Here is a 21,160-nt window from a genome sequence, read left to right as displayed (position 1 = left end):
CGAACTGGTCAAGGCGTTCTCGAGTTTTACGCTTATCAACACATTTGGCAATTAATTTTTATTTATATAGATAAGAAGCCCGAATATACGCGTAAAGGAAGAATATACAAATAAAACCAATATTTTTTTACCTGAAGTTAATACATATATATATAATGTTGGGGTTTGTCTTTTGGTGCTCAGGTAAAATAAAAACTTTTGATTAACGTTCATAATACGACAATGACGCGCGCAGACTAAACGGCTGCGTAGCGCAGCTCAGCAGTAATATGAGCAGGCAAGCAAGTTTCCCGCAGTCTGCCCGGGTTGGGTTCTGCTTGGCTTGGCTGGGAGTGAAGCAGCCTGCCCGTTCTGTTGACAACGAGCGGCGGCCTGTCTGCCTGGCCACCGGGCAAGCATGAGCGGGTTAAAAGCGGGACATGTACACCTCTAGTCAAACCATTCTCAAAGGTTAAATAAAGCCACCTTTTGTTGCAAGTGGTTGTCTGCTTTGGATTCATTTACTGATCTCTAATCGTTGCTGAAGGGAACGGCCTTGCTGTTGTGGATACACCGGTTCCCGTCAGATCACCAAAGTTAAGCGCTGTTGGGCGTGGCCAGCACTGGGATTGGTGACCATCTGTGCCGCCATGCGCTGTTGCCATTTTTTGGGGTGCACTCAGCCTCGTGATGCCAATTGAGGAGCTGCTCGACCGAATAGTAGCGGCATAGAAAACCATCATAACGACCGGGAGAGCGGTGTGCTGGCCACACGCCCCTCCTATCCGCATCCCCAGCTGAGGATGATTCGGCGGTCGGATGGTCCCGATGGGCCACTTGTGGCCTGAAGACGGAGTGAAATCGTCGCTGAAGTGCAGCGATGTTCTAAACATTGAGGTTCGGTTTTAAAACAAATAACTGACGAGATGCTGACATACTACATTTTGTCTTATACACCATCACACCTACAAGCCAACGATGGACGCTGACTGATCAAATTCTCCCCTTCTCTGAGGAACCTTTGGAGACCATCACCACGTATCGCCGCGAAAATAAAAATAAATATCTCGCTTCTATAGTCTGTTTAAAACTACCTGATAGTTAACGTCTGCCACTTGCTGCCACGGTGTTGCCACATCGACCGCCGGCTGTCGCTGGGACTCAGGTAACACACAGACACGGCACGTCACTTCACAAGCACTGTTAACGTGTAAGGCAGAGCAATATTGGAGGTGACAGCCGCAAACTGTGCCGGAAGTCGAGATGCTCTGTCGACAGCCGATCTGAACTGCGGCAGAAGACGCGTATTGTAGCCCTGAATTTAAACTCCATATCCTAAGCTAACCACAACATCGTGATGTGTAGTGTAGCTGAGCATGCGGTGGTCAACGATCTGTGGCAGAACTAAAATCACGATCGCTTTGTCCACGGCTATTAAAGCAAGCTACTACGAGCAAACTCAAGGCAGAAAAAGTTCACTTTCAGCGCTAGAAGCAATTTCTCGCTCTCAACTGGTGATCGGAAACTATCCTCTCACTGGCTACACGAGCTGGCGCGTTGCCAAAACCGATAAGCAGTCGGCGTTGGCACTTTGTTGCATGTTATATACGACACAGGCAGATTCAGACGAAAAAAAGAATGGTAGGTAGGAAAATAAGAGTAAATATCAAAGTCAGTACGATGAAAATGACGTGGCAAACAATTAGAAATAAAAAATTACGTTTAAGCCAGTTGTTTGAATAAAAATTATAATCAAACTTTTTTTTCCTTTATTGTATTTCGATCCCTCCCCCCCCCCCCCCTCCTACCCCAGAGAGGGTGGGGGGGGGGGGGGCTGGCAGCAGCGTAATAGGCCGCTCTACAGCCTACAGAAAAGTTAAAAAAACATAATGAGAATATAAAGAAACGATAAAAACAGGTGATAAAATGGTGCCCTTGTAAAAAAAACTGTAAAATGGTGGAGGTTGTGGAAGTTGAAATATAAAAACACGGCGTTGACGATGCAGACGAAGACACGCAGTAACTAGACACGCACAATTGAAAAACACGGCGACAGTCTGGTGTCTGTTCGCACGAGATAAAAAAAAAAACACAACTAGTGATAGAATGGTGGCTGTTCGCGAGACTGACAGGGGACACACAACACTGAACGTTTACTTTAAACAGCACTACAGAGGCGACACGGCGGCAGATGGGGGCGGCGGGAGGACCCCAACCGATGAGGGGGAAAAAAGGGGGGAGGAGAGGGAAGGGAAAAACTGGAGAGCCGGTGGAGGGAGAGGACACATAAGAAAGGGGGAGGGGGCAGGGCGGACGCGGGAAGGAGTGGGGAAGGCAGTGGAGGGGAAAGAAAAAGGGCTCAGGGGAGATAAGGGAGTCAGAGAGAGGGTAGGCTGCGAAGAAACAGGATGGAAGGGGGGAGAGGGAGCCGAGGAAAAGGACAGGGGGAGGCAGGGAGGGGGAGGTGAGGGTCAGGGTTGGTAGGGGGGATAAACAGAGGCAGAGAGGGCGTCATCCAGGAAGGGTAGTTGATGGAAGCCACCTTGGGGGAGGAGATGAAGCATGTAGAGGTGGAGGGTAGGGGGGATATAATCAAACTCTTTGATCAGATTGATAGTAAAAAAAGCTGCCTGACATTTGACGAGATTCGAACGTACAATCCTCAGTGTGGTGGGCTTATTCGCTAACCATTGAAGTATGGTACAGCACTGTGTCAGGTTATTATACAGGGTGTATCAAAAAGAACCATCCGATTTTTAAAAAAAATCATAACTATTATGTTATCTGAGATGTGTGGATGAACAACATACTGTTGGAAAGAGCAAACTCTCGAGTTTTACGAGGTTCTCACTAGGTAGCAGCAGTGCGCGCCCACTTCAGTTCTAGTAAAAATGGTGTCGGGCCAACAGAAAGCATTTTTTATTCTACGTTTTGCGCAGTGCGGGTCAGTAATAACTGTTCAGCGTGACTTTGGTACTAGGTGTGGTGTGGGTCCTCCTGCACCACAGAGCATTAGACGATGACATCAACAATTCCGAGAAACAGGTAGTTTGTGTGAAGGCAAATCGCCGGGCCGTTTCCGGGTGTCTGACACAGACGTTGAACGCATCCGCCGTAGTTTCACAAGGAGTCCGCAGAAATCCGTTTGCTGTGCAGCTCGACAGCTCAGCATACCCCTGCCGTGTGTTGCGTCGACGTTCACACGTGAAACCGTAGAAAATTTACCTACTGCAAGCTCTTTGTCAAGGTGAGAAACAACAACGTCTGGAGTTATGTAATTTCATTTTTAACTGAAGTTCAGTCTTGATCACAACACTTATGTATCAATAACATAGGTGACCGGTTTCGGTTATATTTATATAACCATCTTCAGACCCATGGCTTCCTCTGAGATGGTAGGCGTAGCTCTCCTCAGCTGACCGGTCACCTGTGTTATTGATACATAAGTGTTGTGATCAAGACTGAACTTCAGTTAAAATATAATACTCTATTGATCACTGTTTCCAAAAATGTTTACCAAAATTATGCAATTTCGTTCTTCGCAAGATGCGGAATGATAGTTTTATTGCATGCTTAGTATTCAGTGATGAGGCAACATTCCATTGAAATGGAAAAGTAACCGTTGTAATGTGAGAATATGGGGTTCGGAACATCCACATAAAGTTGTACGACATGAGAGGGGCTTTCCAAAATTTAATGTGTTTTGTGCAGTTTCGCGGGAAAAGGTGTATGGTCCATTTTTCTTTGCCAAGAATACTGTTACAGAAAGCACGTATCTCGATGTCTTTCAGAACTTTCTTTCCGCATAGTTGGACACTGATTCGAAGGACTTCATTTACCAAAAGGATGGGGCACCGCCACACCGTGATCTGGAAGTGCGAGAACTTTTAAATCAAACGATTACTGATGGATTGGTGTATGTGTGTGTGTGTGGGAGGGGGGGGGGGGTTATCATGTATGATAAAATACGAAATAGAAGTGCCAGACCCGCGATTCGGGATCCAAACACAAGAAGAAACTGAAAGTGAGCTGACCAACTGTTGTGGCAGTTTGGCAACGGCGAACGGTTCGGGCATGGGGTTGAGCGCTCTGATTGGAGGAAACCAGCTCGAATGCGTGAATTGTCAACTATCAAGTAACTTGAATCGCGCTACAGCGACGCCCGGTTTGACGCTGAGTTACTCGACCCCCGGAAGGTATTCGACACAGTTCCGCGCTGTTCTTATCGTACGTAATTACAGCTTATGGACCATCCGACCAACTTTGTGACACAACTCAAAGCATCCTAGCAGACGGAACTCTACCTGTCATCCGTACCGAATCGAAATCTTTAGTTGTTAAAGCAGTTTCTGCAGTTCCCCTATAGTTTTGTAGGGCAGTTACTGATAATTATACTTATAAATCATGTGGTGTATGCATCGGAAGCTGCGCTAGGCGATTCGAAAATTGTCATTAGCCGTACTCAGAGATTCGATATCGTGACACTGTTGTAATAAACATTTCATGTACGTACCGTAACCAGTCACAATGTTTAAAAATTATTATTATGCTACTAATTTATTGTCGACGCGTTCAGAGCCACTACATCTGATATTCGGATATCACAGCAGACAAATCACTGAAATATTAATTACACTACGACAACAGTCCTTTAGATTATCGATTGATTGTTAAGTTCCAGGTTCTTTATTAGGTCCACATTCGATTCCATACATAGCGCCTAGAACCGCTGGGTCACCGCGGCCGGCGGACTTAACCACCAGTGACTTTTATCTGTGGGGTAGTCTAAACGGAGAAGTGTACGCAAATAACGCATAACTTTAGAAGACGTCAAGGACAACATTCGTAATGAAGTTTGGACAACTGACGCGGCACAGTTGCGCGAAGTGTATATTAACACGTTAGCGTGCGTGCAAAGGTGCACTAAAGCACAAGGAGGTCATTTTCAGCACCTAATATAATGTAATGTAAAAGACAAGATCAATTCATTAAATGTAGACCTCTGTGTCAGCTTATTAGTTATTTCTTTATTATCTAATTATTATTAGGTTCTGCACAAGCTCGTAGTGTTTTTGTTTCGCATGTTGGTGTTTCCGGTTACTGTGGGTTTATTTATCTACTATCATTTTTTATTTGTAGCTCAGCGTTCCTCTTTGAGTTTACATATTTTTTGTTATTTGGAGATAGTGAGTGGAGCTGTGGACGCTAGAAAATGGAGTGCCAAGTAGAGAAACTTCGCCATTTCCGACGTATTCTTCTATTTGAGTTCAGCAGAGGAGTGACAGCAGCGAAAGCAGCCAAAAACATCTGCGCCGTGAATGTGGATAATTGCACGGCAAGAAAATGGTTGTTTCGTTTTAGGGAGGATCGTTTTGACATTAGTGACTCTCCACATTCAGGAAGACCTTCGGAGTCTGAAGAGCCATTAAAAGCATTAACGTCAGCGTACTCGAGACGTGTCAAATGCGGTGAACTGTGATCATTCCGCCATCGTGGCACATTTGCATACAATGTGGAAGCTTCAAAAAATCGAGTGTACGGGTACCACATGGTCAAAGTGAGATTCACAGAAATCAGCTAGTGGCCATATGTACATCTCTACTTGCTCGTCATGAATTGGCTGTTGATCAACAACGAGGTTTCCTATCCTGTGTGGTTTCTTACATAAGGAAAAGGAAGGAATGGTTGAGCCCAAACAAAGCACAACTCTCCATAAAAAGACTTGCCCGCTTCCACGAAAGATAATGTTATGCATGGTAACGTTCTTTTAAAGGAATATTTTGCTAATGAATATGCAATGCGTAATGTTTGTCTTACGCAAATTTACTGTGTGATGTGTTGTTCAGCAAATGGTGTGCTTAATCAGTTTTAATGTAATCCAAAAAACAACTTAACCTGGAAAACCAGTATGCAATCTGTTGCTACTGCCTTTGTCCTGCATCATGCGCAGGGTCGGCAGGGTTAAGTGCGGATCTGGCATGGTTAATTTTAAGGGGTGGCCGGATACCCTTCCTGCCGTCACCCCATACCCCCCGGGACAGAATTAGTGTACCCCAGCTGTCCGCGTCTAGTGTAAATCGTGAGATAGTGTTTCAAATGTCTGTGAGCCGTGTAACTGAGGCGGGACGTGGGGACCATCCCGGTATTCACCTAGGGGGATGTGGAAAATTGCCTAAAAACCACATCCAGGCTGGCTGGCACACCGACCCTCGTCGTTAATCCGCCGGGCGGATTCGATCCGGAGCCGGGGCGCCTACCCGAGTCCAGGAAGCAGCACATTAGCGCTCTCGGCTACTCGGCTAACCTTGCGGGTAAAAAAAAAAAAAAAAAAAAAAAAGAGAGAGAGAGTATGCAATGCCTATAATGAAATCAATCCCTCTGAAATTTACACTATCTCGTGAGCACCGAGTTCCATGGCCCTGTGCAATAAACTGATACAATTCCCTACGCAAATAAATAATGACATAAATTTTCCTTAGCTCTAGAGCCGCAACGGCTGTAATCTTGGTGTTCTGTTCTCTCCATAGTACGCATAGAAAATGTTTAATCTTGGCTCAGAGAAGTGCAATGCCGGCCGTAAAATAGTAGATTGGTTGATAAATGAATAACCTTGCAAATGTTCAGCGAAAATACTGGATATTGGCTCAGCGCTGTGCAAGTCTACCCACATTGAAGCTGTTACAGGCAGTAATACTTTTCTGATTCTGGCACATTAATATTTTTCTGACTCTGATTGAAAAATGATTTCTTTAAAAAAATTATTCATTTGGCTCAAATAGACACGACAAAGTTAAATTTATGGGCGAACTATCGGAACCCTTTGAAATAAAAACGGGAGTGCGACAGGGTGATGGGCTCTCACCGTTGCTGTTCAATTGTGCGCTTGAGAAAGTAGTCAGAGAATGGAACACAAATATTAAGAGTGGTATAAGACTGGGTTGCAAAAAGAAGAACCTTAAAGTAAACTGCAATGCTTTTGCAGATGATATGGCCCTGTTTGCTGAAACAATGGAAGAAGCACGGGAGCAAATCCTTGAACTAAAGAAACAAGCAGCTAAAATTGGTCTTCACATCTCCTCTGAAAAAACTAAGATATTGACAAACATCAAGCACTCATGTAAATACCTCAAAGTTCAAGAACAGAAGATTGAAATAGTAAAAGAAATCAAATATCTCGGAGAATGGATTACTTGGAATGCTGGGGAAAGCAAAGCAATGGAATCCATAAAAAATAAACTTGAATTGGCCTTCCAACTAACAAAAAATACATACAACAAAAAATCCCTTTCATGGGGGTCCAAAATTACACATTACAAGACAGTGATTAAGCCAGAAGCACTGTATGCACCAGAAACACTTAACATGAATTTCAAAGGCCAAATGGAGAAACTTGAGATAAAGGAAAGAAAAAATTTGAGAAAAATCATTGGGCCAAAATTTCAAGACAATAAGATTATATACATTAAAAATGAAACTCTCTACAAGAAAATTGAAAAACTTTCAGATTCTATGCGAAAAAGGAGAGTAAATTTTTATGGTCATCTTCTCAGAATGAATTCCAACAGATTAACTAAACAAATCTTTGACCGAAAAACGAAGCCCAACTGGTTTAAAGAAACTGAGAAAGACCTAGTGGAATTAAATATTTCAGAAAATCCACTTATTGATCGAACTGCTAAATTAATTACTAAAGATGAAAACATAAGGTTCCAAGACAAACCCACACAAAAGTCCAAATCCTTCATCTCGGAAGAAGAGAGGAGAAGAAGATCAGAAAGAATGAAGAAATACTGGGCCCTAAGAAAAGAACAACGCACAAAGAAATGATTGATCCAGCGTACCCCAAAGAGGGTGAAACGAAAGAAGAAAAAGACACGACATACAAGAGGATGAGGTACTGATAAGGGAATATCCTAGGACCAAATACTTCAGCTTGAAAATTGTATTCAAAATAAAGTTTGTCCTCCACATTTTACATTAAATTCAAAATCAGTGAACTTCTCAACTGTTCTACAATATTCACTTTCTGTCGTAATTAAAGACACTTGGATTGTTACATGACAAAAAGTCTGACATCGTTGGAGAAAATAGATACCAAAATTTAACTTCTCTGTATCAGGATTAGAAAACACACAAAGTATTACAAATCGGGTATACCTAATCAACCTACACATTAAATCTGATTGAAAATATTTGGTTCCTACATTCAAGGGCCAGTACTTTAAAATTCAGCGAAATCCACAAATTGTGTTGCTGCATACTTAAAACTTACGTACGTACTTATAGTGGCCACACAAACCGCAGCCTGTCCTTAGCCTCACTCAGTCCAGCCCTCCACACTTTCCTGTCGTCTGCATCTTCATCTCCCAGGCAAAGTACCTGCATGTCTCCCATGGTATTATCCTTCCATCTCATTCTTGGTTGTCCCATTGGTCTCTTTCCTTCAGCTTCTCCACCCATTATAGCCTTTATTACCGTGTTCTCCCCTCTCCTCCTCACAAGTCCGTACCATATTAGTCTCTTAATTTTCACACTCGCTACGACGTCATGCAGTGTGTATAATTGTCTGAGTTCTCTGTTTTTCCTTATTCTCCACTGTTGATTTTCTTTCACTGGTCCATATGTTTTTCTCAGTACTTGATTTTCAAAAGTGATGAGTTTTTTCTCTGTTTTCTTTGTCAGGGTGCATGTCTCACTTGCATAGCACACTGTTGGCTTGATGATGGTCTGATATATTCATATTTTTGCCTGCTTGTATAGTAGTTGAATTCTTGTTACTATCTCTTGTTCTAAAGGTTTTGCTGCTTGATGTTGACACCGACGTACGTGAATGTGTCTGTCTTCTGTATTGTTAGATTTCTGATTTTTAGATGGTTTCGTTCTAAATGAGCTCTTCTCCCTACTACCATGAACTTTGTTTTACTTTCATTTATACTTAGGCCTACTTTCTTAGCTTCTTCCATTAGCACAGTCCCCATTTTCTCCAGATTGTCTATGTTCTTTCCTATCAGCACAATACTTAAAACTAAATATACAAAATTTCATTACCTTACAAATTTGATCCAGTTGCTTTACCTTTGAGTTACAGTATCAATTCATTACTCTTCTCTAATTGCCATGGACAATGGTGAATATTGTTAATGATCAGTATCACTTGAGTTCTTGATGATCTTACAGCCTTACAAACTAATGATACACTTTCATAGAAATAACTATGACCTAACATTTACAGGTTCTGTGTGAGCATAAACAATACCATTCATCACTTCATTTTATAAAAACTGTATTATGCTGCGTCCATAGGCCAACAGCTAAATTCTCACAGCTAGCCACTAGCTTTAAGCCTTACATCCTACAGTTAACAGAGTGCTATGGCAACCGCTGCTGCGCTCCGCGGTCTCCTACTTACAATCGATTCTGCCACTCAGGCAACATCTTTGGTTCAGTGGTGTCAAAAATACGTCTTCTACATATGACAATCGTTTTTGGTCATTTTTCATGAATTATATTACAAAATCGGGTTCCACGCACAAGTGGAGCCCTCACAGCATCTGGTCGAACAGCGTGTGCTACGAATTGGTTCCCCTAGGTGTAACCATCACTGCTGAGATCTACTGGAAACAACTGCGACGTCTCGCAGACGCATTCGGAGAACAGCGGCCAGGAAGACTGCTTGAAGTGACGCCACTCCACGGTAACGCCCGCCCACTTTCTGCTAGACTGACAAAAAACTCCGTACAAGAGTTGTTTTGGGAAGTCATCCCGCACCAACCTTATTCACTTGATCTTGCGTCCTCAGATTTTCACCTTTTCCGCTCTCTGTCGAACAACCTTCAAGGAACTTGCTATCCTGATGAAAATGTGCCTCGAACATGGCTCTTCGCCTCAAAACCACGTGTTTTCCAAAACCGCGGAATCGAAAAGTTACCCAGCATTGGCAGGCTGTTGTAAGTAGTAAAGTCTCCGTTATGTATATCAGTTGTGTTTATGGAAAAGCGCTAAGAAAAAAATGTTCAAATGTGTGTGAAATCCTATGGGACTTAACTGCTAAGGTCATCAGTCCCTAAGCTTACACACTACTTAACCTAAAGTATCCTAAGGACAAACACACACACGCATGCCCGAGGGAGGACTCGAACCTCCCCCGGGACCAGCCGCACAGTCCAGGACTGCAGCGCCCAAGACCGCTCGGCTAATCCAGCACGGCTATTGTTATCTGTTTTTATATATACATATCAGAAGATGTTTAGATTTTGGCATGTGCTAAAGTATATTGTAAATGATACGTTATTTTTACCGTTTTTCCTAAGATAATGTTCATGTCAATAATAATAATGTCCATGTCTGGGGAATTTGGTGGCCAGCGGAAGTGTTTAAACTAAGAAGAGTGTTCCTGGACGCACTCTGTAGTACTTCTCAACATGTGGGGGTCCCATTGTCCTGATGGAATAGCCCAAGTCCGTCGGAATGCAAAATAGACATGAATGGATCATGGTGATCAGAAACAATAGTAACGTACGAGTCAGCTGTCAGAGCCGTATCTAGACGTACCAGGGGTCCCATATCACTCCTGCTGCACACGCCACACACCATTACAGAGCCTCCACCAGGTTGAACAGTGCCCTGCTGACATGCAGGGTCCATGCATTCATGAGGTTGTCTCCATACCCGTACACGTCCATCCGCTTGATACAATTTGAAACGAGACTCATCCCACCAGGCAACATGTTTCCAGTCATCAATAGTCTAGTGTCGGTGTTGATAGGCCCACACGAGGCGAAAGCTTTGTGTCAACCAATCATGAAGGGTAGACAAGGAGGGCTTGAAACGTCCCCTTTGAACAATTATACAAGACTGTGCTTAAACTGACACACAATATTTTGTTAGCGCAACGCAATCTGACTTTCCAAAATTCCCTACAAAAGAATGGCCCTGACTAACATTAAACTATACCTTTCACAAATCACTTACCTCACAAAAATCTTCGCTGCTCAAGCTACTGCAATACAGCGAGCGCCACTACTGCCAGCTAAATAAAAGATTCAAACTACAGAAGGCACTAACTACTGATAGGGATAGTTAGCAAATGAAAGATATTAATAGAGAACAAATAATGTATTTACCTTGATATCATCATATATAAATATAGCAGTTCATGACAAATTTCAAAACTCCGCCATCTCTCTCCCCACATCCACCACTGCTGGCGGCTCACCTCCAACTGCCCAACGCTACGCGCTGTTCACATCCAGCTGCCGCTGCCCAACACTACAATGGCAGACAACAATGCAAACTAGCCACAGACTGCACACAGCACAGCCAGTGATTTTTCATATAGAGCGCTACGTGGCGTTACCAATAAGAAAACATAAACAGCCTACTTACATAGAAACAGCCTACTTACATAGCCCCCATGCTCCCCACAAAAAATTTTACAAATTGGATTGGGCAGTGGCCAATACAGATTTGAAAAAATTTTTCATAATTACAATAACAAAGAAATCAAATGCACACACTTATTGATACAATGTTGGTCAAAAGCTAAAATTTTCTCATAGTCCATAAAGACAGTCCTGATCATTCATCATAATAGTAATTACAGTTTTTTTTTCACAATGTCTCATTAGTAAAAGAAATTGCACACAGAAGTAGTGGATTTCCATGCAGTCTTGAAGAAGTAGTGTTGTCCTTCCAACGGAAAGACAGTGCTGACTCTTGACATGCTGACAGGTAATGGGCCACAATGGAGCAAACCCACAGCAGAGTCATTCGAAGTTTTGAAGAATATTGGTAGGTAGGTCATCACAGAGCAGACCCACAGGAGTCCTGGTAGAGATTGTGGTATTGGTGGGCCACCAGAGGTGCAGACCCACTGCAGTCCTTGTAGAAATAATGGTATTGGTGGGTCATCAAAGATGCAGACCCACTGTATTCCTTGTAGAAATAATGGCGTTGGCGGGTCATCATAGATGCAGACCCACTGTAGTCCTTGTAGACATAATGGTATTGGTGGGCCACCAGAGGTGCAGACCCACTGTAGTCCTTGTAGATATGGCCAGCAGCCATCTGTTGCGATTGTGCAGGTGCACATTCACCATCGAAGAGTCTTGCGGAGAATATAGCAAGTCCATAAACCACCACTTGTGCACTCACAAAGTTTTTGGAATTGTCCTTAGAACCAGCAATGCTGTTATCCAGTCCCTTGCTGAATTAGTAACACACGTGCAAACACTAACAGTCCCAACTTCTCACATATTGTCCATATACTATGACCAACAGAAACGTGTGCAGTGAAATGTAACTAACAAGTTAATAATATGATGAACTGGTGTCAATTACAATTTTATAACATAAGAATACAATTACAAAGGTACAAAATACATCATTAAAGAACATAACAATACAGATAACCTTTGTAGTACAGGCTTTACAACAGAATAGAAATAAACATATACATCAATGTTACAGGAATTATGAGATTAGTAGATACATAAAGATCACAAGAACTTTTGAAACATCACCTTCACATGTGAGCAACAAACCAGAATAAATAATGTCTAAGCATATTTACAAGGTAAATAACATATTATTAATGCCAATTATATTGGAGGATAACAGTACATGCATACCACAACTGTTTTACTGTACAACAATGAAAGTCTGCAACTACAAAGGAGATTTTCTCTACAATTACGCACTAGCAATAAACAAAATCTACACTAATTACACAAACTACAACAAAAAAATCAGAAGATTCCAGTGAGGTATCCTGGCAGGGTCGCCATATGAAACGTCCCCTTTGAACAATTATACAAGACTGTGCTTAAACTGACACACAATATTTTGTTAGCGCAATGCAATCTGACTTTCCAAAATTCCCTACAAAAGAATGGCCCTGACTAACATTAAACTATACCTTTCACAAATCACTTACCTCACAAAAATCTTCGCTGCTCAAGCTACTGCAATACAGCGAGCGCCACTACTGCCAGCTAAATAAAAGATTCAAACTACAGAAGGCATTAACTACTGATAGGGATAGTTAGCAAATGAAAGATATTAATAGAGAACAAACAATGTATTTACCTTGATATCATCATATATAAATATAGCAGTTCATGACAAATTTCAAAACGCCGCCATCTCTCTCCCCACATCCACCACTGCTGGCGGCTCACCTCCAACTGCCCAACGCTACGCGCTGTTCACATCCAGCTGCCGCTGCCCAACACTACAATGGCAGACAACAATGCAAACTAGCCACAGACTGCACACAGCACAGCCAGTGATTTTTCATATAGAGCGCTACGTGGCGTTACCAATAAGAAAACATAAACAGCCTACTTACATCGAAACAGCCTACTTACAGGCTTGGTCTCCGAAAGCCCATAGCGATTATGTTTCGTTGAATGGTTCGCAAGCTACCACTTATTGACGGCCCTGCGTTGAAATCTGCCGCAAGGGTTGCACTTCTGTCACGTTGAAAGATTTTCTTCAGTCGTCGTCGGTCACGTTGTTGCAGCATCTTTTTCCGACCGCAGTCATGACAGACATTTGATGCTTACCGGATTCGTGATATTCTCCACGTCATCGCTACCTCGGAGATGCTGTGTCCCATCGCTCGTACGCCGACTGTAACACCACATTCAAACTCACTTAAATCTTCACAACCTGCCATTACACCATCTGTAGCCGACTTAACAACTGTGCCGGACACTTATTGTCGTATAGGCGTTGCCGACCGCAGCGCATTAATCTGCCTGTTTACATACTCTACTGGCCATTAAAAGTGCTACACCACGAAGATGATGTGCTACAGACGCGAAATTTAACCGACAGAAAGAAGATGCTGTGATATGCAAATGATTAGCCTTTCAGAGCATTCACACAAGGTTGGCGCCGGTGGCGACACCTACAACGTACTGGCATGAGAAAAGTTTCTAACCGATTTCTCATACACAAACAGCAGCTGACCGGCATTGCCTGGTGAAACGTTGTTGTGATGCCTCGTGTAAGGAGGAGAAATGCGTGCCACCACGTTTCCGACTTTGATAAAGGTCGGATTGTAGCCTATCGCTATTGCGGTTTATCGTATCGCGACATTGCTGCTCGCGTTGGTCGAGAGCCAATGACTGTTAGCAGAATATGGAATCGGTGAGTTGAGGAGGGTAATACGGAACGCCATGCTGGATTCCAACGGCCTCGTATCACCACCAGTCGAGATGACAGGCATCTTATCCGCACGGCTGTAACGGATCGTGCAGCCACGTCTCGATCCCTGAGTCAACAGATGGGGACGTTTGCAAGACGACAACCATGTGGACGAACAGTTCGACGACGTTTGCAGCAGCACGGACTATTAGCTCGGACACCGTGGCTGCGGTTACGCTTGACGTTGCATCACAGACAGGAGCACCTGCGATGGTGTACTGAACGACGAATGGCAAAAGATCATTTTTTCGGATGAATCCAGGTTTTGTTTACAGCATCATGATGCTCGCATCCGTGTTTGGCGACATCGCTGTGAACGCACATTGGAAGCGTGTATTCGTCATCGCCCGGCGTGATGGTATGGGGTGCCATCAGTTACACGTCTCGGTCACCTCTTGTTCGCATTGATGGCACTTTGAATAGTGGACGTGGCATTTCAGATGTGTTTCGACCCGTGGCTCTACCCTTCATTCGATCCCTGCGAAACCCTACATTTCAAATGGTTCAAATGGCTCTGAGCACTATGGGACTTAACATCTTAGGTCATCAGTCCCCTAGAACTTAGAACTACTTAAACCTAACTAACCCAAGGACAGCACACAACACCCAGTCATCACGAGGCAGAAAAAATCCCTGACCCCGCCGGGAATCGGACCGGCAACCGAAACCGTACATTTCAGCATGATAATGCTCGACACATGTTGCAGGTCCTGTACGGGCCTACAGAAAATGTTCGACTGCTGCCCTGGCCAGCACATTCTCCAGATCTCTCACCAACTGAAAACGTCTGGTCAATGGTGGCCGAGCAACTGGCTCGTCACAATACGCCAGTCACTACTCTTGATGAACTGTGGTATCGTGTTGAAGCTGCATGGGCAGCAGTACCTGTACACGCCATCCAAGCTCTGTTTGATTCAATGCCCAGGCGTATCGAGGCCGTTATTACGGCCAGAGGTGGTTGTTCTGGGTACCGATTTCTCAGAATCTATGCACCCAAATTGCGTGAAAATGTAATCGTATGTCAGTTACAGTATATTTGTGCAATGAATACTCGTTCGTCATCTGGTTTTCTTCTTGGTGTAGCAATTTTAATGGTCAGTAGTGTGTACGCCAATTTGTTTGGCGATTCAGTGTAATATCCACTGATGTAGGATGAACCTGTTACGTTTGTCGCTGCAGCCGCTCCCGACCCCGCCGAGGAGTGGAGCGTGGTGCCGCGCAGTGAGTGGGGCGCCAGGCCGAGCACGGGCGCGGTGCCGGCCAGGTCTCCCGCCCAGTACGTCGTGGTGGGCCACGCGGGGACGGCGCGGTGCGCGACGCGGCCGCAGTGCCTGCCGCTGGTCCGGGAGCTGCAGGCGCTGCACCTGCGGCGCGGCTACTCCGACGTGGCGTACAACTTCCTGGTGGGCGGCGACGGCGCCGTGTACGAGGGCCGCGGCTGGCGCGTCGAGAGCCCGCTGGCGCCCGCCGGGCTGCGGCCCAGCCTCTCCCTGGGGCTGCTCGGCGCCGCCTCCAGCCCGCCGCCCCCCGCCGCCCAGCTGGCGGCCGCCCGCAGGCTCATCCGCGTGGGCGTCGACACCGGCTACGTCGCCGCCAACTACACCCTGCTGGCCGAGTCCCTCACGGACGGCGACGAGCTGGTCCGGGAGCTGAGAACGTGGCCCCACTGGCCCGCGGGCTCTTAGCGCTGCACCGAGGCCGCCGCGGCTGAGTAAACCGCGAATCTCACATGAAGCGCGACGGGCCTTCGTTACGGATCTCCAGATACGTCTGCTCTGACTCGGCGTAGACCGCGACGTGTTAACGAGCAACACTGCATTTTCTTATGCTGACAAATTAGAAGGAGCCATCTGGTTTCCTCGGTAAAAGTTTTCTAAAGCCAAGATCGCACAAATATTTCCTTGTTTACAAACAACAGGTTTCGGCAAATTTTCCTGTCATCTTCAGGTCTTCGAAAATGTATGTTATAAAATGTATTCATTTTCAGTTGGACCTCACACCAAGTTGTCACGTAGATAAAATGTAGCACATCATTTAAAGGTTTTCGTAAATAAAACATTTAATATGGCGAAACACTTTGTGGACATGTTCGTGTAAGTAGCACGTACAGATGATTTTTACGTCATAAAAAAACAGACTACAAAATAAAATGCAGAGCAGCACATCTATTAACGTTAGCTGGACATGTTCTAATCGCTGAAGATCTTCAATCGTTGAGGATCTTCGAACACTGAAGATCATCAACGATTAGAATATGTCCAGCGAACGTTGTCACATGTGCTACTGGGCATTTTGTTGTGTACTTTTTATGACGTAACAATCATCTATGAGCGCTATATACAGGGTGAGTCGCGTAAGACGTAACACCCCCATTACTCCGGGGGCGATTGCACGTATAGACAAGTGGTGTTCGGCGAATCATAGCCGACTACACGGCACATACTTTGGTACATGCACAATAATCACATCGTTTATATTGACCGAGATAATGAGGCAAGTACACGTTTTTTTTAAATGGGACGCTATACTTCTTTTACCATCATTCGAACGCTCTGGAAAAGACGCGTATAGTGACGTAACGCATATTGCTATTGTGATTCAAACTTCGCTTGAAAGACGCTGGGAAATGTTGTACGGTCGGAAGCGGCTGCAGACCGTAAACACGCCTCGCGTGACCCGCAGGCCGAGTTGCCGTGCTCTACGCACCATGCACGGCCTAAGCTACGAAGGTAAATCCTCATCCGCCCCCTTTTAATCGAAGTTTGAATCACAATAGCAACATGCGTTACATCACTATACGCGTCTTTTCCAGAGCGTTCGAATGATGGTAAAAAAAAGTATAGCGTCCCATTTAAAAAACTTGTACTTGCCTCATTATCTCGGTCAATATAAACGTTCTGATTATTGAGCGTATACAAACGCATGTGCCCCATAGTCCGCTATGATTCGCCGAAAACCGCATGCTGATACGTGCGATCGCCCCCGGAATAAAGGGGGTGTTACGTCTTACGCGACTCACCATGTATATGGATATGGCCACGTGCACAAAGCGCTTCATGATTTAAATGTTTTATATATGACAAACCTTTATGTAATGTACTACATTTTATCTACACGACAACTTGGCTTGAGGTCCAATTCAAAATAAACGCATTTTATGACACAAAGTTTTAAAGATCTGAAGGTGACAGCTAAGTCTGTCGGAACCGGTTGTTTGTAAAGAAAGGACTATTAATCCGCTCTTGGGTTTAGAAAGTTTTTAACGAGGAAGATGGCATCAGGAATCGGTCGGGTACGTTCGTGGCTGCAAGGGCGGCATCTTATACGTTGCTAAACAATTAGCTCTACAACAGGATACATGAAACTTATTCTGGCGTGCCTTAAATCCGAAAATCACTGTGCGTTCGTGGCGACGTACGTTTCGATCACTATAGCAGGTAGTTCTCAGTGTCGGCAGGCCACGTCGCTGGATGAACGCGCTCCAGTCGTGTACCCTGTGAAGCAGTGCTTTATTGACACCAGACTGACCCCTCCCCTTTGCGAGGGTTTTCCTATCGATGCCACGTGCACAGAGACCACCAGAGGACTGTCATCGACCACGAGGTGCATATAGTGTTTGCAGTACCAAGTGACACTCACCGCACAGTGTCCAAACTCCGATCACTGTGCTACACGCGACGACGTGTTTCTGACAGATCTTCACTTGTCCTTCTGAAATCAAATTACTACTGCAAAAATGAACAAAGAGGAAGGACAAAATAGAAAACTGTTAAGGCTTTCGTGGCCACTTGTTGACAAACTGCCTGTTTGCTTCCGCCTCGGGTTCTTCACCCGACGTTCGTTTGATGATTTTTCTGAGTGGCTGGAGTGTCAAAGCTTCACCCACCAGGAATGCAGGCTGAAGCTTTGACAATGCCAGCCACTCAGAAAAATCATCAAACGAATGTCGGGTGAATAACCCGAAGCGGAAGCCAGTAGGCAGTTTGTCGAAGGACAAAATCATTTCGAACCGTTTGTACAATGTATGAGCAGAATTAAACTGCTGCTGGATTTGAAAGTCACTAATCTTCGAAGTACTTCCTGAATCACACTTCAAGCCATCCCTCGTCCCTTCAGTATTCTCCTCGTACATTTTGCTTGCATTTTCAACAATTCCTAAAAACACATCTCATTTTGTGCATTGTTATACTCCCTTACAAAAGCTTAAGTTTTATGGAATTTATTCTTTAACAAACTATTTTGAATAATATTGCTCAAAAAGAATGCAAAATGTTGTACAAAATAATTCAAAGTAACCCGGAAAAATGCGAATTTCATTTGCTCAGGGAAATGAAGAAAAGTATCCCAGAGCTTTCGATTTGAGACCAGTCCTACTCTTTATAGGTGTGAACGACCTTCCACTTAACATACATCAAGCAAGGTTAGTACTTTCTTGCAAGCGACACGAGCATTACTGTTAATCCTGTTAGAGGGAAAGCAGGAGAAGAAATTTTCAAAGAATTATTAAATGTTTTCTCTTAAAACTGGCACTTAATTAAAAATACCAGAGTATTCAGTACTGTACGAGAAATAGAATGACATAAACATTTAATGTGAGACACAAACAGAGTTAATTTCAATTTTCTTACTGTATACACCACGAAAATTTTACTGAAGGAAACATGGTACTGAGCTGTTAAACAACTAAATTCAGCAAAATTTGCTGCCTTTGGGAACAAACAAATCAACATCTTAACAAAATTTGCGTAGTTCTGCTTATAAATGTTTTATGGTACAATATTCTGTGATAAGTTAACAGTTAAAAAGAAAGTGCTGATTGCACAAAACTCTTTAGTCCACCCACAATCATCTTGACATTCTTCAAGCAATAAGGAGTTTTAACTGCACATACAATACCTATATAAGCTAACGAAATTTGTCACAAATAATCCTTCACAATTTGAGAAGAGTGGTGATGAATACAGCTACAAAAAATTAATCTTTTACATGGAAAATTAATCTTTATTTCTAATTACTAAAGCTGTCTTTGGCTCAGAAGGGGTTTCGATAATCTGTCTCGGAAGTCCTTCATCATTTGGCTAACGACACAAAATATGCAACTTTCAAGTTTAACCTTAGTCATTCCTCCAGAACCACTTTTTCTGTTCCATAAATGAATCTGAAATTAAAAACTAGTAGTATGTGTAGCTAAATAATACTAAATTTAAGTGTATCACTAGTTAGATGCACAGTATTAAACACTAATATGTTCATTCCTTTTACATTTAGTCCGTCGGACTAGCCATCTCTCCCTTTCTCTCTTTGTTGTTCAGAACTGAGGTTGGTTTGCAGCAGTACGCAATTCCCCTCTTCTCTCCGCCTTCCTCTTCATTTTCAAGTATGTAGTGAATCCCACTTCCTTCATAACCCGCTGCAAGTATGACGTCCTTGGTCCTTCCCAGCGATTCCTTTCCTCAAGAGCTCCTTCTGCTACTGTTTACATTTTTATTAATTTGTCTTGAAATGTGTCCTACAAGTTTCTCTCTTCTTGTTGGGATGTTTCTCCACAGAGATTTGGCTGCCTGCACTCTTCTCAGCGCTAGCTCTGTCTCGCCGGCCGATCTTCGTCATCCTTTTGTAGCACCAAATCTCCAGGGCTTCTAGCCGTTTTCTTTCTAGTGTCCTGTCGTCTAAGTTTCACATCCGTATAGGGCCACACTCCAGACAAAAGCTTTCATGGTCCGTTTCCTTATTTCTAGATTGATGTTCTTGCTGGTGAGTAAGAACATTCCCAAATTAAAAGCAATTTTGGCCCGCCGTATTCTGGTCAAAATTTCTTTCCAGCTTCCATCACTTTTGATCCTGCTTCCCAAATAGGTAAATTCCTCTATCACTTCGAGCTCCACTCTTCCAATTCTTATAGGTTCATATTCGTCTTTATACTGCACAGCATCACTTTATCCTGGGACCATAATGATAACAGAAAATCCTTTCCATTATGCTGCGGACCTACTCTAGATATTCCTTCATCTCCGTGACAACAGAATATCATTTGTGCTACGCTAATTGTGATCCAGACTTCATTAGTTGAGCAGACTAGGTCTATAACTACTTGGATGAAAGAATCTAGAAGAAAAGTGTGGGTGGAGAAATTGCTTTTGTGCAATCTTTTTAACTCTTGATCGAGTCGTGTAGGCTTTGCTCTCTAGGTAGCCCCACAAGAAAAAAAATCACGAACGGATAAATCTGCCGATCTAGGGAGCCAGGGAATCGTGAGATCACACGGTTACCAAACAATTCTCGCACATATGCCATTGATTGCCGTGCTGCGTGTGATGTCGCTCCGTCCTGTTGAAACCAGGCTTCCTGAATGTTTGGAAAGTTGTTCAATGCAGGTGTAAAGAAAGTTCGTAACATCTCCATGTAGCGATCGGCATTGACAGTTCTTGTGTTTCCCTGTTCGTTTGCGAAAAAATACGGTCCGATAACCCCGTGTGATGAAACACCACACCATACTGCCACTTTAATAGCGTGTAAAGGGCGCTCATGAACGTCATTGGGATTTGTCTGCCCAGTAACGGTAGTTCTGTATACTCACATAACCTATGAGATGAATATGTGCCTCATCTGACATACACAACTTGTTTAGAAATTCATCGTCACTCTTTATTTTTGTTATCATTTGTGGACAGAATCCTAATCGTAACCGGTAATCGTTGTCCTTCAGTTGTCGCACCGACTGTACTTTGTACGGATGAAATTTTAAATCAAGATGAAGAATTCTCCGAACACTCTCCCAGGACATTCCAAACACTGCCGCTTGCTTACGAATTGAACGCCGTGGGCTCCGTAAGACAGGCTCGCGTACAACATCGATGTTCGCTGGAGAACGGACACATTTTGGTCGTCCTGTTGGTTTCTTCTTAAGGGCAGATCCAGCCTCTTCAAAGTTATTAATCCAGCATTTTATCGCGTGTTTCAACGGAACGGC

The 21,160-nt window shown here is 43.8% G+C and overlaps 1 protein-coding gene across 1 annotated transcript in view; it reads left to right on the top strand.

The window, feature by feature from the left end:
* The window catches only part of LOC124544803 (peptidoglycan-recognition protein SC2-like), a 140,713-nt gene extending 124,066 nt beyond the window's left edge, over positions 1-16,647 (top strand). Inside the window, exon 4 of the mRNA XM_047123488.1 lies at positions 15,370-16,647. Within this exon, the coding sequence (XP_046979444.1) occupies positions 15,370-15,875 (506 nt within the window). The 3' untranslated portion in view covers positions 15,876-16,647. The remainder of the gene's footprint in view (positions 1-15,369) is intronic.
* The last annotated feature ends 4,513 nt before the right edge of the window (positions 16,648-21,160 follow it).

This window comes from Schistocerca americana, chromosome 8 (assembly GCF_021461395.2).
Source record: "Schistocerca americana isolate TAMUIC-IGC-003095 chromosome 8, iqSchAmer2.1, whole genome shotgun sequence".
Taxonomy (NCBI): domain Eukaryota; kingdom Metazoa; phylum Arthropoda; class Insecta; order Orthoptera; family Acrididae; genus Schistocerca; species Schistocerca americana.
The sequence above is the reverse complement of the archived record's forward strand: the minus strand, read 5'-3'. Positions and strand labels throughout refer to the sequence as shown.